This window comes from Tympanuchus pallidicinctus, unplaced genomic scaffold (assembly GCF_026119805.1).
Source record: "Tympanuchus pallidicinctus isolate F22 unplaced genomic scaffold, pur_lepc_1.0 scaffold29, whole genome shotgun sequence".
NCBI classification, from domain to species: domain Eukaryota; kingdom Metazoa; phylum Chordata; class Aves; order Galliformes; family Phasianidae; genus Tympanuchus; species Tympanuchus pallidicinctus.
The window spans coordinates 1,048,459-1,062,752 of record NW_026294746.1 but is presented as its reverse complement, the minus strand read 5'-3'; the positions used below and the strand labels follow the sequence as shown (position 1 = coordinate 1,062,752).

Here is a 14,294-nt window from a genome sequence, read left to right as displayed (position 1 = left end):
GCATGCGACAGCAGGTAAATGCTCAAAGCTGATGGCTCATGACGAGTGTTCAGAGCCAGAGAGGTGGCTGCGTCACCATGAGGATGCACAGCAGGACCCTCAGCGACGTCTCTGTTGGGTCCCAGAGCCACACCACTGCTTCTGCGTGGTCTGTAGGGGTGGGTGGTGGCGAGTGGCCGCCTGCAAACCCCACTGAGGCTGCGATGCTGAGGGCTGAGAGCTGCAGGGCTGCATCTGTGCTGAGCCCACCCGCCAGCACAGCCCAGAGCACGCGGCGGTGCACTGAGGACGCCCAGCTGGGAACAATGCGGGCTTTGTGATGCACTTGTGCTGAAGTGGGACCTTCTGAGAGCAGCGTGGTTTTGTTGAATTTTATTTTATTTTCATTTTACTTCGCTTTTCAGATCTGAAAAGCTTTTCCTGGCACGGTAGGCATGGGAAACGTTGATGGCGTTTTGCTTTTGTTTATCCCCTTTGAGAGGAGTCGTAATGCTGGTCCCGACCCATTTAATCCCTGCAAAATGTGTTGGCCCGATGTGTTTATGCTTTCTGCTCAGTGCATCGAGCCAGCCTCCTCTGCAGCTTTCAGCAGGACACTGAGCTTTTCTGGCAGCTCATGTTCCAACACCGTGTTACCCAGCAGGGGAGAAATAAAGGGAGGATGTTTAGGTTAATGTGGTTTAATAAAAGATCTGGGTTCAAGTCTGGAAAAGGCATAGCAAAGGGTTTTTATCCCAGTGTTGATTGTAGGGGATCTTTTGGTCCCCAGACTCGATGGCAGTTTTGGATAAGAGAAAAGAATACAGAGGGGCTGGTGATAGTTCCTAGTTCAGCTGCTGGGGACCAAATCATCACTTAGGAGCTTTACATCCATTGGACTCCATAGGTTGAGCTTTTCTGTTTGGATCATTTACGATGTTTTTAGTCTCTACAGATTGTACAATGAGAAGAAAGCACCTGGCCATGACAGATGAATTGTATTTAAGGGGGGAGCCACCAAGTGCTCTCTGCATTGATCTCTGCTGCCCGATTCTGTGCCCAAGCTTAGCTCACCTTGCAATGCTGGCAGCAGCCGGGCAGCATTGGGCACCATTAGCAATGTGATGCACATCGCAAGGTTTCCTGCTCATTAATTTGTTTGTGGCCCCAAGTGCTGGCTGCGTGTAGCACCGTTTGGCATCTGCTGGTGCAAAGCTGTGTCAGTGTGTGATTGCTCCGGCTCTGGGTGTCCCAGCATTGGGATGCTCAGTGCTGCACAGGGGGATGGGTGCAGGAGAAGGGCTGGAACAAAGAGGCTGCAAACGCAATCTTAAGGATGAGCTTAAGAAAAGAATCACTGAAGTTCCCAGCGCTGTGCAGGAAGGCAGTGGCGCATCGGGGAGCTCGCCTGGGGTTTTGTCATCCTGGTGCCGTGGGCCGCGGATCACCTTTCCTATTCATGGCTCACAGCTGTGAGCAGGACGGTAAAGAACGCAGGGCTTTGTTTCTGCGGGGCTGGGAGGCCACGTCCCGGTTTGTCCATGGGAGGAACGGGGCGCTGTGCTGGTGATGCCGGGGGAGCGACGCGGCTCCGTTCCGGACGCACTGGGGGAAGCGTCCCAGTAGCTCTGCTCTGAAATTACAGTAATAACTCTTAAATTATAGCAGTCAGAAGTCAACGAAGCTCTGCTCCGCACTGTCAGCAGCGAACCCGAGCCCATTAATTTCCCCCTCAGTGTTTATTTGAGAAATCATCCCCCGTCGGCTGCCGCTGCTGAACTTGTCTCCTCCCGCATTCCTCGCCGCACGCTGTCTCCCCGCGAGGGTCCTGTCCCCGCAGGAGATAAGATACAGGCGGCATTCAGGGAGGTGTCAGCGCGCTGCTTTATGACACACGATGAGTGATAACGCCGTTCGGAGGTGCTGATGTGGCCACATCAGTTAATGAGGTCATCGCCCGAGCTGCGGCCCCGCTGATAACCTGCAAATCCAAACAATGCGCAGATAGCGGCGGGCTGCGCAGCGGCTCGGTGCCGTGTTTGCCTGCTGCCCGCTGCGTCCCAGCGCCCAATGGAAGCAGTGAGGGTGCATCCCAGCACTGCATCCCACCCATGCATCCAGCAGCTGCGGGAGGAGGGGGCGCCGCCTCTGCCCGGCTCACAAACCACGTGTTCTCAAAGCGAGGATCCCCTCCTCACTTCAAAACAGAGCCAAAGAACGCCTGGAATTTGGAGATGTGTTACGATGTGCTGCTTTTCCCTGATTTTGTCTCGGTAAATAAGCCAGGAGCTGGCAGCCCCGTCCTGCTGGCGGTGAACTTTCTGTCCTTCCCTTCTTAGCAGCTCAGCTCTAATTTATTTAATCATGGGAGCAAACTTTCAAAGTGCTCCGCGCCTCCTCTTTTGTTTCTAAGGTTCAGATGTATTTTTAGCACTTGTTACTGAACTGGGTCTGTGCGCTGGAGAAGAATTAATTATTGTTTTGGGTTTGTTGATATTCAGACATCCGAAAAAAAAAAAAAGAAAGAAAAAAGAGGATTTTGAGACTTTGAACACCTCAGGAGCTTTGCTGCACTCCAGTCGTGTGGTTTTGGGTTCCTAACGCCGATTTGGGTTTTCATGTGAGTGCTGCACTGCTGGGTGGGGGGGAAAAGGGGCAGCTCCCTCTGCTCAGCACTGTGCAGCTGAGCCCCTCTTTGCAGCAGCAGAAGGCAGTGGTTGCCCCCAGCTGCTGGCGTGTGCTGCAGCCCCTGGGCTCCTGAGCTCAGTAGTTATCAGCTGAGCAATGCACTATCAGTGCTTTGTGTCAAAGCTACTGCTGTGCTCCTGTCTGATGTTCTAAATGATGTATATTCATGAAGGCAGTGGATAGGACATGTGTGTGATCTCCACTTGCTGTGGTTTTGGGGTTTTAATGGTGGGCTGGCTATAATAAAGAGCGATGGATTCCAGTGGTCCGTCCCCATGCGTGGACGCACGCGCTGCTTCCAAATGTAAATGCAGATTCGTGCTTAGTTCTTGCTATTCAATGCTGTCTCTGTGAAAAATCAGGCTGGAAAATTGGAGGCGGCTGGATAAAAACAAAAAGGTGGCAAACTGAAAGAAGGAGTTTTGACAACATGACGAGCATTGGTGTCACCCGGTCTGCTTCAGGCCTTATCTCACCTGCGGTTTTTGCCAATGGGGCTGAAGTGCCCCTCACCTTCAGCTCTTTGGTGCTCTCCTGGCCGTGCTCCTGCCCTGCCTTGGCTTTGTGCAGAGCTTCCCCTTCTCCCCACGCCGGGGATGTGGGTTTGTGAGCCGCTCCGTGGCCGTGCTGCATCCACGTCCGTCTCGCGCTTCCTCCCGCCGCAGGCCCAGCCTCTGTGATTAAGTCTGCAGCTCTCCTGCTGTTTTTAATAGGCCTGCAGACCCGACCATCTGATGAGAACCAAACTGCACAGCGTGCTCCTGAATACTTTCGCTGGAATCTCCTAATGCAGGGCATTAATCATGACTGTCAAGCCGCTCAGGCCCTAAATATGTCCCCCCATACGCAACCGTCCCAAAGGGGAGTGCGGCCGTGCCGAAACCACACGTTGGGCGTCCCTGGAGGAGAGCCCCGACCCCAGCCAAGTGCCCAGAGAAGTTTGGCAAATAAGCATCAGGAGTTAAAGGAAATGCAGAAAGGTGTGGCTTCCTCTTTGCCTACATGCATTCCTAGGAAAGAGTTTGCTTGGGTACGTATGGAGCGCACCAAGTGCTGAGCCGGGTGCTGCATCTCTTGGATGCCATCCTGGGGCGACGTGGCCAAGCACAGGAGGTAAGGCTGCTTCTCTTAGCCGTGAGTTGGTGGCTTAGCGTGTGTTTGAGGCTATGGTTGTTCTCAGTACTTCCAGGTTGCTGGGGAATCCAGCCCCCTAATCTCATAATGTACTTTTCTTCCCCAAAATGGCTGTTTCTAATGCTCTGCTTTATTCTTTGGAGTTGGTAATAAAAGTTAATCGAGTGTAAAACAAAAGTTCCACGAGGTGAGCGGTGAAGTTTTGCAATTGCTGGTGCTGCTCTCCCAGCACTGCTGTGCTCAGCACTGCGCCTGGCACAGGCACGGTCTGACGGATGGGTCTTCATCTGCCCTTGGTCTGTGCCTGTTGTAAGGGTTATGTAGAAGCACTGAGAATGTGGGCTCCTTTTACATCCATCCTTGGCTTTGTTCCTTCATTCAGTGGCTGCTGTGGCCGTGTGATCGCCAGCAGTTTCACTGGTGCACTTCAGGCTGATGTTACGCTCTACCTTTTTCCACTCTGTTGCATCTTTGATAAATATGGCTTCCAACATTGGGGTGCTGGCGCTTCTGAAAATCATGCAATCACAGCATGGTTTGAGTTGGAAAGGACCCCTGAAGGCCACCAGTCGCACTCCTGCACACCCACAGCTCCGCCAGCGCTCAGAGCCCTGCAGCCTGACCTCGGCTGTGCCCAGGGATGGGCATCACCACCTCTGCGTGCACCCTGTGCCAGCGCCTCGCTGCCTTATTGTGAAAAACCTCTTCCTTACTTCAATCTGCATCTCTCTATCCAATCCCAGAGCTCTCCCCAAGCAAATCCACACGGCTTGCTCAGCTGATGAGCTCCCTGGGCCAGGTGGGGTTTCTCAGTGCTGTGTTTGTGTCGTTCCACGAGCACTCACTGGAGAGGTTCTGACATCATGAAAGGGAATTAGATGTGATTCGTGTGATTCTTACCTTATTTTTTTCCTCTGCAAACTCACGACGGCGGCGTGGTGATGATGCCAAGGGAGCAGAGAGGATATCTCACAATCCAAACCAATGCAGCAAAAGAGAAGGATTATTTTCCAGGGTCAAAGGATGGGTGGCACAGCCCCCACACACCCCTGGCTGCAGGGTGGGCTCTCCCCCCACCCCGACTTTCCCTCCCTGCAGCTCACATCCCTGTGCTGCAGCCCTGTGCCTCTTTAGCAGCACTTTATTGATCCTGCCTGCCCTGCGAGGAGGACAGCGTGCATTAAATGCCATTTATTCCTCGTGTATCTGTGCAAGGAAAGCTTGTTTCCATAACCGTGTTATTAGTTTTGTCCAGCCTACAGGAAAAAGTGATACTGTAGCTGGCATCCTAGTGTTAGGTCATATTAAAACCATCTGTAACAAATCTTTATTTGCAGTTACTTTCGAGTTCGGATTTCAGCTTCTACTCCACCTGTCATCAGTGTTTATCCTCATAAACTTTCACAGCTTCTTTTATTCTGGTTCTTTTTTTTTTTTTTTTTTTTTCCTTCTGAGAGACCTTTTCAGGATTTTTGGCAACCTGGCTCTTACTTTGCTGACCAAAATTTCTCTCCCTTTGATTTAGAAAAGCCATAGGTGTCATGCATGTCATGCGTCTGCAGTGTTTTAGAGTGTTTTTTAGTGTCATTTCCAAGAACAGCACCATCGTAGCTGCGATTTTGGCACAGGAAGGCAGGAGAGTCGGGGCTGTTGTCTGAGAGCTGTCGCAGGGGTTTGTTGGGAGGTGGGTGAGCGTTGTGCCCCATTGGGATGGCCGTGTGATGGGGTTGCAGTGGGGCTGTTTGGAGCTGTTTGGGTAAGAGCACGGCTGGTTGGCTTTGTTAGGTACGAGTGTGGCTGGTTGGCTTCATGGCTGCCTAATGAAAGGCATGGCAAGTCAGTTAAGCACGCAGCACGCACTGTAGAGCGCTGCCATGTTAGCACTCATCAAGAAAAAGACTTCACCCCTTTGAGCTTTGGGGGATCGGGCTCATGTGCTGAAAGAGAAACGTTTTAAAACTTTTTTTGTCCCCATTTATGCTTTTTAATCAGCACGCTGCAGACACCTTTGTTAGTGGTGAATGCTTCATAGTATCATAGGGTAACCCAAGTGGGAAAGAACCCATCGTCATGGATGGTGGGCATGGCAGTGCCTCATCCTCAGCCGAGAGGAAATGTGTTTGTTGGACTTGCTGTTGAACAGGAGCAGAAGGGAGCAGAAAACCCATTTGGGACAGATGTGGCATTCCCAGTGCTGCTGCTGGGCTTTGGTCCAAACACTGGAGGTGGCATCTGGGACATGGAGCGGTGCTCTGCAGCATCTCCTCTCACCTCTGAGCTGCGTTGGCTTTCTTCTGGCTCTCTTGTAAGTGTGAGCACTCCCAGTGGGTCTGAGGGTGTAATTGCTGCTGTCTTTCGCTGGGGATTTGCTTCCTTGCTTAATGGCTCCGTTTGGGGAGCAGAGGGAGCTGGCTGCTGCTGCAGAGCGGGCAGAAACGAGCTGCACCTTCAGCATTGTGGATGCTGTTAATCCCTTTGACCTTGTGGCGGAGAAGGAGGGAAGTGAAGACATGGTGACAAACACCAGCCCTTTAATGCCAGGTTCGTTACCGCTCCGAGTGCCCTAAGGGTTAATGTAACAGTTTTAAGTCCTTCAATCACACCCACCCCCACCTACAGAACACTTCCAAATAATCCCTTTATAATAGACCCTTTTCCACAGATTGTATCTAACCCGTGCATTAATGGGGCCCGTCGGTGTCAAGCATTTCAACAAACATGGCCAGCAGGCTGCTGGGAGCCCCTCTTCCCCGCTCCGCAGTAATGATCTTTGCCCCTCTGACTTCGCTCCCCTGCTGCAGGGACAAAATTAAACTGCGGATGGCAAAATAGTTATTTGCTGCCCGGGCAATTACATACTTCCAACCTCGCCATCGCTGAAGGCCAGATGGACTTTATGGAAACCAGACCCGGGCCGCAGTTTTAATTATCATGGTCCTGTCAGAAATGAGTGAAATTCTGAATGACCGCATGAAACGAACCCAAAGCCTTGCACATGGATTTTTTCCTCAATAAAATTTTATGGCTTCTTAAAGAAACAGCATTCATATATTTTACGAGGCCTAATCATTCACTAATGCCTATATTAGTGCACCTGTGGCACTCGGCCCCGGCTCTGTTCTCGGTGTGTTATTGCAGCCCCATGTCGGGGCGCAGCACGCACTCTGGGCTGCATGGGCTCCTGCTCGTTAGCCAGCACTCATAATAAGGCATAGAGATTTATGGGCATTTATCTGCTGAAAATTTTGTTTCATCGTGTGAATAAGGCTTGGAAATGAAATGGCCCTCCCCAGTGCAGGCGCGTTCAGAATTTATCGTGGGGCAGAGCGGCCATGGGAAGGGCTTGGATGTGTTGTGTTCCCGTGCTAATGCAATAGAGGGAGACTTTCCCTTGGTTGCTTTCCCCTTCAACGGGCAGCACTTGCTGAAGGAATACCTGGGTGCAGTGCAGCACCTGGGAATTCTCCCCCATCGTAATGGCTCCGGTTCCTGGGAAGAATCACAGAATGGTTTGGTTGGAGGGACCTTTAAGATCATCCAGTTGCGACTCCCTGCCATAAGCAGGAACGCCTCCCTCTAAGCCAGGTTGCTCACGGCCCCATCCGTCCACTGAGTGCTTCCAGGGAGCAACCCCTCCATCCAGCCCCCCCCATCCGCAGCCTCTCTCGCCCTGCAGCAGACGGGGTTTGTTGCAGTCAGTGCTGCTCAGTGTGGGCAGGGACGCAGTGTGGCCTTGGTGCTTTCCATCGGCAAGGATGAGCAGGCTGACAGCACGGGGAAGGTGGCACCGAGGAACGCTGGTCGTTAAAGGCCAATTAGCTAATGAGGCTGCTCCAGCAGTGCTGACAGCCACGGGCCGCGCTGGGTGTGCTCGCACAGCACGGCTGGAACACGCTCAGCTCTCTCTCCCTATCCTTTCTCATTACTTCATGCTCTTGGCAGCTGCTCACAGACTGGATGGGCTCAGCCAGCGTCAGACCTGGTGCAGAAACATGGCAAAGACGATGGAGCATCTCCAAGCACACATGGTGGGACCGTGGGGCCGCGTGGCCCTCGGTGCTGTGGGTCGGTTCTGGGCTGTGTGTGGGTACTGCTCAGCCATCGGACTGGGAAAGGACTTCTGCCCTTTCTGACAGCATCAACTCAAATGCATCTCTGCCAGGCTCATTGCTGCAGGTGGGCAGCAGGGTGTGAAGCATGCATGCCCTGCCCTCGCTGGGGGCTCTGCTGTTGTGCAGCTCTTCCGAAAACATTAATAGCCCCAATTGCTGCGTTACGTGGCTTACGGACGTTCAGCTTTAATTTGGTCTGATTGAATTTATGTTCATCCTTAGAGAACTGGAGAGGCTGCCAGATACAGACAGGAATCATTTCTGCCGTGGAAATACTGCGCTATTAGACTTTTTTAAGGCTGTAGGATTAAGTCTTAATAAAGAGTTTCAACAGCATTCTAGAGCTTACTTAAAAAAACAGGAGATTTCCACGTGTTTGAGGATAACAGTCAAATTACTTTGGCTTTTGCTGAGGAGATGCCACCCAAAGCCCCCTGATGAGATGGCAATCCTTCTGTCCCAGCAGCCCCAGCTGCATGCTGATACCTGCTGCTAGCAGGGAGCAGGACTGCGGGCGTGCATGTCAGTAACTGCAGGATGCAGCTCCCATGCAGGATGCAGCTCTGTGCAGGGTGCATCTCAGTGGCAGAAGCTGCTGCAGTGGGATGGCTGCAGGCTGCAGTGCCTCACTGTGCACCTTTTTTGGTCATGTTATCAGTAAATACCAACCAGAAAGAAATCACACGTCTCGGCTGTATGAGAGATGCTCAGTGCATTGGTGCTCCATCAGAACGTTGCTGCTGGCTCGGTGTGGGATGGCTGCTTTGTTTGCAGAGCCCTTTAAGCAGGAGCTGCTGCTCCTGCTTCCATCCCGCTGCGTGGCTCCAAAGGGAAGCCCCAATATCCTTCCATTCTTTCTCTCAGTGCCAGCCTTGTTCACAAGCTCGTCTAATTCACACCTTCTAAAGAGCACGAGAGCAGTGTGTGATCTAAGAGGGCTCTGGGGGCCGTTTCCTCGTGCAGTGTGGCACCCCGGGGGGGTTCCTGTGCTGGGAGAGCACAGTGCAGCTGTGGGGTTGGGGGGGGGGTATGGCTCCATTCTTTCTCTTTTAATATCTTTGCTCAGGATGTGTAAGGTCACGGCTTCAGCAGCAGTAATGCACGCTTTTTTGCCTGTAAATTCAGGGCATTTAGAGCTCATACATGAACAGGAATGCACTTCCAGATGGAGATCGTTTGGCTGCTTGGTTGCTGTTAGATGCAATGAGATGAAATGTGAGGAGGGATGGTGATGGTGGTGATGTCGCTGCTGCCGGTAAATGTTGGCCCCTGTGGCTTTGGTTTGTGGCCAACCTAAAGCAGACTGCACTGTGCAGGAGCTCCCTGTGGGCAGCCCGAGCTGGGGGAGCTGAGAGCCAGATGGGAGGTGGGATGGTTCCAGTGCTGGGTGATAGGAGCAGATCTCCCCTCCGTTCTTGTGCTGGGGAAGATCCCCAAACCTATTCATTTCATGGAAAAAACACACAGTTTCAAGAACCTCAGCTATCTGAGCTGGTTGGGTACCTGGGTAACTGATGTTACATTTGCTCCATGTGTTGGTAATGGGCTGCACCTTCCGAGGACTGTGGGCACAGATGGAGCTGGCGGGAGGGTTGGCAGAGCCGTGGGGTGATGCTCTGTGGGGCTCTACTCACCCCATGCCCATCCATGGCTGGCATAAAGCTGCACAAGGAGGGCACCTTGTGATGGGTGTTAGCAATGGGAACAGGCACGGGAAGGCTCTGCTACTTTTTTGGCCAGTGCATAAAGAGTGGCAAACGGTTTTGGCACCCGGTGCCTTCCATAAATCACCTGGAAGGGGCCAACGCGTTCGTGGTGTTCCACAGCTTCCATTCCCAAATGGTTGTTAAAAGAAAGCTGGAGTAACAAGCAATGATTTAAGGCGAGCAGCAGGAAGGTTGGTGCCAGCTCAGCCAGCACAGTGCGTGCCTGGGGGAGAGCAGCGGGGAGCTGCAGAGCACCAGGGGCACCAGGGGCACGCGGGCACCCTGCCCCAGGGGAGCAGGCATCCTACAGACGTCCCCCACTCCCAAAAAGTACTGCTTCATTTTTTAATTAGATCCAGGCTTCTCTTAATTTCCCGTTTATTCTTATCTATTAAGCTTTGAGAACAGCATTAATTAATTGGTTTATAAAAACAAGGCGAAATGAAGCGCGGTGCAACAGTGCGCTGTATTGAGCTCTTTCTGCGGGGAGGAAAACTTCAAAGTTTCTGTGTGTATATATTACAAAGAACTGGAAATCCCTTCCTTGACTTGTGTGTACAATATCTGAGGCAGCCCCGAGCTTTGACTCCAGCATCATTTCTTTACAGTTTACTGTTTAATCGAAATCAGCGTGCTATGAATGACGTTACCAGCGAAAAACGAGCTTTTGTTGAATGATCAACATTGGCCATCGTCTCAAAAGTCTTCTCCTGCTGTGATGGTTCACCTGGAGGTTCCTTGCATGGGATCGGGCGTTCTTTCCTCCATGCCCTCATTGCTGGGGACCCGAAGCCAAGCAAGCTCCATCTGTGCCCACGGGTGCTGGCAGAGCCCAGAGCACACCCTGGTACCCTGGTTTGTCTGCCACGGTTCTCATTAACTCTCTGTCACATCACCAGGAAGCCAGGTTAATTGCAGGCAGAGTGCTGGATTTATGAGTTCATCTGGGCTCTGCGTCCACACATTGGCAGAGGTGTTTCCTTGGATGAAATCTTTTTCTCTTCGTTCCGCGGCAAGAATGGACTTTCTGTTTCAGTTACTTCTGACAGTCAGACATGGCAGCCATCTCCCCCTCCCCTTTATTTAAAAGAAACACAACAAAGCCTCACGGCAACAGTTTATTGCTCTAAATCAGCTCGTGGGTTATTAAAGCAAAAAGGAAAAAAAAAAAACAAATATTAAAAAAAAAAAAAAAGGGGGAAAAAAGTCTCCCTCGAACTCCTGCCAAATAAAATGCGAGCATCAGCCAAACTGTCAAAGGCAGATCCTGCAACGATGGGATGAGAAGGTTTATTACACTTCCAGCTTCTGGGGAGGGATGTTACAGCCCCAGGATGCTGGGGCACTGATGGCAGAGCTGCGGGCGCTTTGTTTCTTTGCACACATTGGGAACCCATTAAGTGAACTGACGACAGATCCCTCAGCATTGCAGCCCCACGGCACCCCTCCGCATGGGCCAGCTCTGGTGTTCTGCCCATTAAAACGTGGAAGAAACAACCCAACGGAGAGCCCACAAATTAGAGAAGCAGGAAACCTCAAATGATGTGCAAAACAAATCCAAGAGAAATTTTCCATCACTTTTGCTACAGAGCTCAGCCTTTCTAATCTTAATACACTGCGAAGCGAAGTCTTTGCGAGATCAATGAGCCCTTTGGGTTCCAACCCCCAGTGCTGTGTGGCCAAAAGCTCTGGGAGCTCTGGGATGTGGCACAGAGGTGGGTCTGAGCCACAGCCACAGCTCTGGGTCTGGGTCCAGCATTTATGGGTGCATCCTCTGCAGCAGAGGGAGTTTGATGGTCAAGGAAAAAATAAGAAATCAATGAGAAATCCACAGCGTGGTGTTGGTGGGGTGGGATGGAGTGGGACTGTGGTGAGGGGGGGAGGTGATGGAAGGACTCCTGCAGTGCTGGCATTATACAACGGCGTTTCCTGCAATAATCCATGCACTCCCCTGCCCTGTTCCGTGTTCCTGCTGTTCTCAAAGGTCTGGAATTGAAAACAAGGAAAGCACGGCACGCTCTGAGGGACAGCACGTGCAGAGTGCCATCATCCAGGGACACTGCTGGGCCGTGGTTTGTGAGGCTGCTCTATTTGTGGAGTGCAGTGGGGGGGGGTGTGAAAAACAGGGCTTTAAGTTCTCAGGGTTCACACAGACTCATTTGTTGCTCATTTTGTTGTGTGAGATTTCACACCCCCACTTTGGGTGCTAAAGCTCTGGCAGCACTGCAGGGTTTCGGCTGGTTTGGGGCTCTCAGGACCCTCTGAAGTGGAGCTGTGAGCCGCACGTGGGGGCTGCAGAGCAGTGGTGAACTTCAGCTGAGCTGTGGGATTTTCCAGTGCCACTCAAAGTGCCTGCAGTTCCAGAGAGGGCACCCATGCTGTGCAGCTGTAAAACCTAACGGGCTCTCCATCTCACCCTGCAATGTGCCGTCCTGCTTTCCTGGGCTCACGGCTTCTCTGATTGCTGCTGTACAAATTAATTAAAACGGGGCATTACTTACCCAAACCATCAAAACCTGTCTGCCGTGGGCCCAGACTGACCCATGGCACTGACCATCCTGCTTTTGTGGGTGGAAACCTATTGCTTCCATTGGAGCTGCTGTTCCTTTCTGCCCAGGCTGCCCCACACCCCGTAACTCATTTGGGGTCAGTAAGAAGCTGTGACCTCAACAAGAGCCCACAGTGTCACTCAGCCTCCTCATTCCCAGAGGACACTGCCTTGTGTCAGGCCTTTCACTGTGGGTACAGCTGAAGGGCTGTGCACGCTGTGGCTGTGCTTACTGCTGGGCTCTGCTCTGGGTTATGTTTGGTGGCACTTCTCAATGAGCTGGCACTCGTTCACATGAGAAAATTCCTCTTTTACCTTTTTTCTCCTTTTCTTTTGCTCGAGGTTCACAAGCTCAGGAATATATCTTGTTCCAAGTCACGTCTCTTTATTAATTTTATATACAATCCAGCTTTCTCTATTTCTTGTTGGGAATCTCGCATTGCAAATAATTCTCCTTTCTTTCTTTCTTCCTCCTGTAGCTACCATTCCATAACCAGTGACCTCTGCATTGCTTCCCACAGATTGCTGACGACCTGGGAAACGAGAAATTCTGCGTCGATGCCAACCAAAGCGGAGCTGGGACCTGGCTGAAGTACATCCGTGCAGCCTGCTCCTGTGCTGAGCAGAACCTCGCCGTGTGCCACGTCAACGAGCAGGTAACAGCCCCAGCTGCCTTGCTGCACTCACTGCACCATGCACACAGCAGCAGCACAGAGCGGCTGCAGCACCCGTCCATGCAGCAGTGCTGCCACAGCACCCATAGCACAGCTCTGTGCAGCCCCATCTTCCAGGGCTGTGGTGGGGAAGGTTGTGAGAACTGTTAACACCTGCTGTGACACAGGTTGTGCTCATTAAGCACGTGGGAGCCACTGGTGGTATTGCAGTGCCTCGAGAAGCACAGAAAGGTGATGCTGCGAGCTGTTGGTGGTGGGCAGACGCGGTGGCAGGCTGTGAGCTCAGGTTGGGTTTGGGTGACAGAGGGGTGGGAGAGGATCTGGGGGTCTGCAGGGAAAACAGAGGCCTGATGGGCACAGGGGGAAATGCTGGTGGAGCGGTGTGGGTGTCCGTGGGGGGGGGTGCAGATGGACTGAATGGTTTTGATGTTGGTCCCACAGCTGCGGTGACCTTTGTTCTCTGCGCAGGGGATGGGGCATTCCAGGAATTAAAGGGCCATTCTTTGTAGGGCTGTTTGAAACTCAAATCCAAAAGTGGATTCGGGACAGCGATCCAAGCTGGGAGCTTCATAAACCTCAAGTTGTCAGTAGGTCAGATATCAGCTCCTGGTTGAGTCCTGAGGCAGTCGTGCTGTGACTACAGCTAGCAAAGAGGAGGCGGGTTTGGATGCAGGGCTGGAAATACAAAAGCAAGACCAGCCTGCAGCTGATGGGGATGCTGTGGTGGATCTGAAGGAAGGCAGCTTGTGTAAAATGGGAAAGTTCAGGTATGAGAGCACCTGCTTTGGTTTGTGTTAGGGATGCCTAAAAAAAGCCTGGCAGGAGGGGAAACACAGCAGCTTTAATTGATAAAGACCACTGGTAGCACGATTGCAAGGTGAAGCTAATGATTATAACGAGATGCTTGATGAAATGAATGTGACTCCAGCAGAATCCAGCCTTTTCCTAATGGTTATTGAGGGTTGGACTATAGCTCTTAAAAAAAAAAAAAAAGCTGCTGCAGAAATGTGATTCTGTCCACCAAGTAACTTTGTTCTCAGGACAGACAGAGGGGTGCGGGGTTAAAGATGCCGCACAGAGGTGATGGTGACCATTTAGTACTGTCATGGTGAAGGATTCTTGCCATGCAAAGCTCACGAGTGCATCTATGGACCAGGCGGACCTTTCGGGTCATAGTTTGTGTTTTGGGGCTCTGGTGTGTGCAGGGAAGGGCTGAGGTTGGGGCCGGGGCACTTTGGGAAGCTCTTTCTTTGCTGTCGGTGCTGTTGGTGGCCGCTGCGCCTTCTCTGCGGCCTTTCCTGCTGGCTCGCATTCCTCCTCTCGCACTCCAATAACCGCAGTCAAAGCACAGAGCACCCTTTGGGGACGGACATCGGACAACCCGGGAGGGCTGGAAGCGCTGCGGGGCTGTGCGGGGCTGTGCGGGCGGAGCGTGCCCCCTGGTGGGACCGGG

At 52.2% G+C, this 14,294-nt stretch overlaps 1 protein-coding gene across 6 annotated transcripts in view; it reads left to right on the top strand.

Annotated features, from left to right (window-relative positions):
* PRDM16 (PR/SET domain 16) overlaps positions 1-14,294 on the top strand; it is a 213,088-nt gene that overhangs the window by 167,384 nt on the left and 31,410 nt on the right. For 4 of the 6 annotated variants that reach the window (XM_052691993.1, XM_052691992.1, XM_052691994.1 and 1 more), the window contains one exon: positions 12,689-12,823. In XM_052691993.1, coding sequence (XP_052547953.1) covers positions 12,689-12,823 — 135 coding nt within the window. Of the gene's footprint in view, positions 1-12,688; positions 12,824-13,043; positions 13,128-13,234; positions 14,011-14,294 lie in introns of those variants that run through there. The other 2 variants (XM_052691998.1, XM_052691997.1) reach the window with 2 other exon arrangements.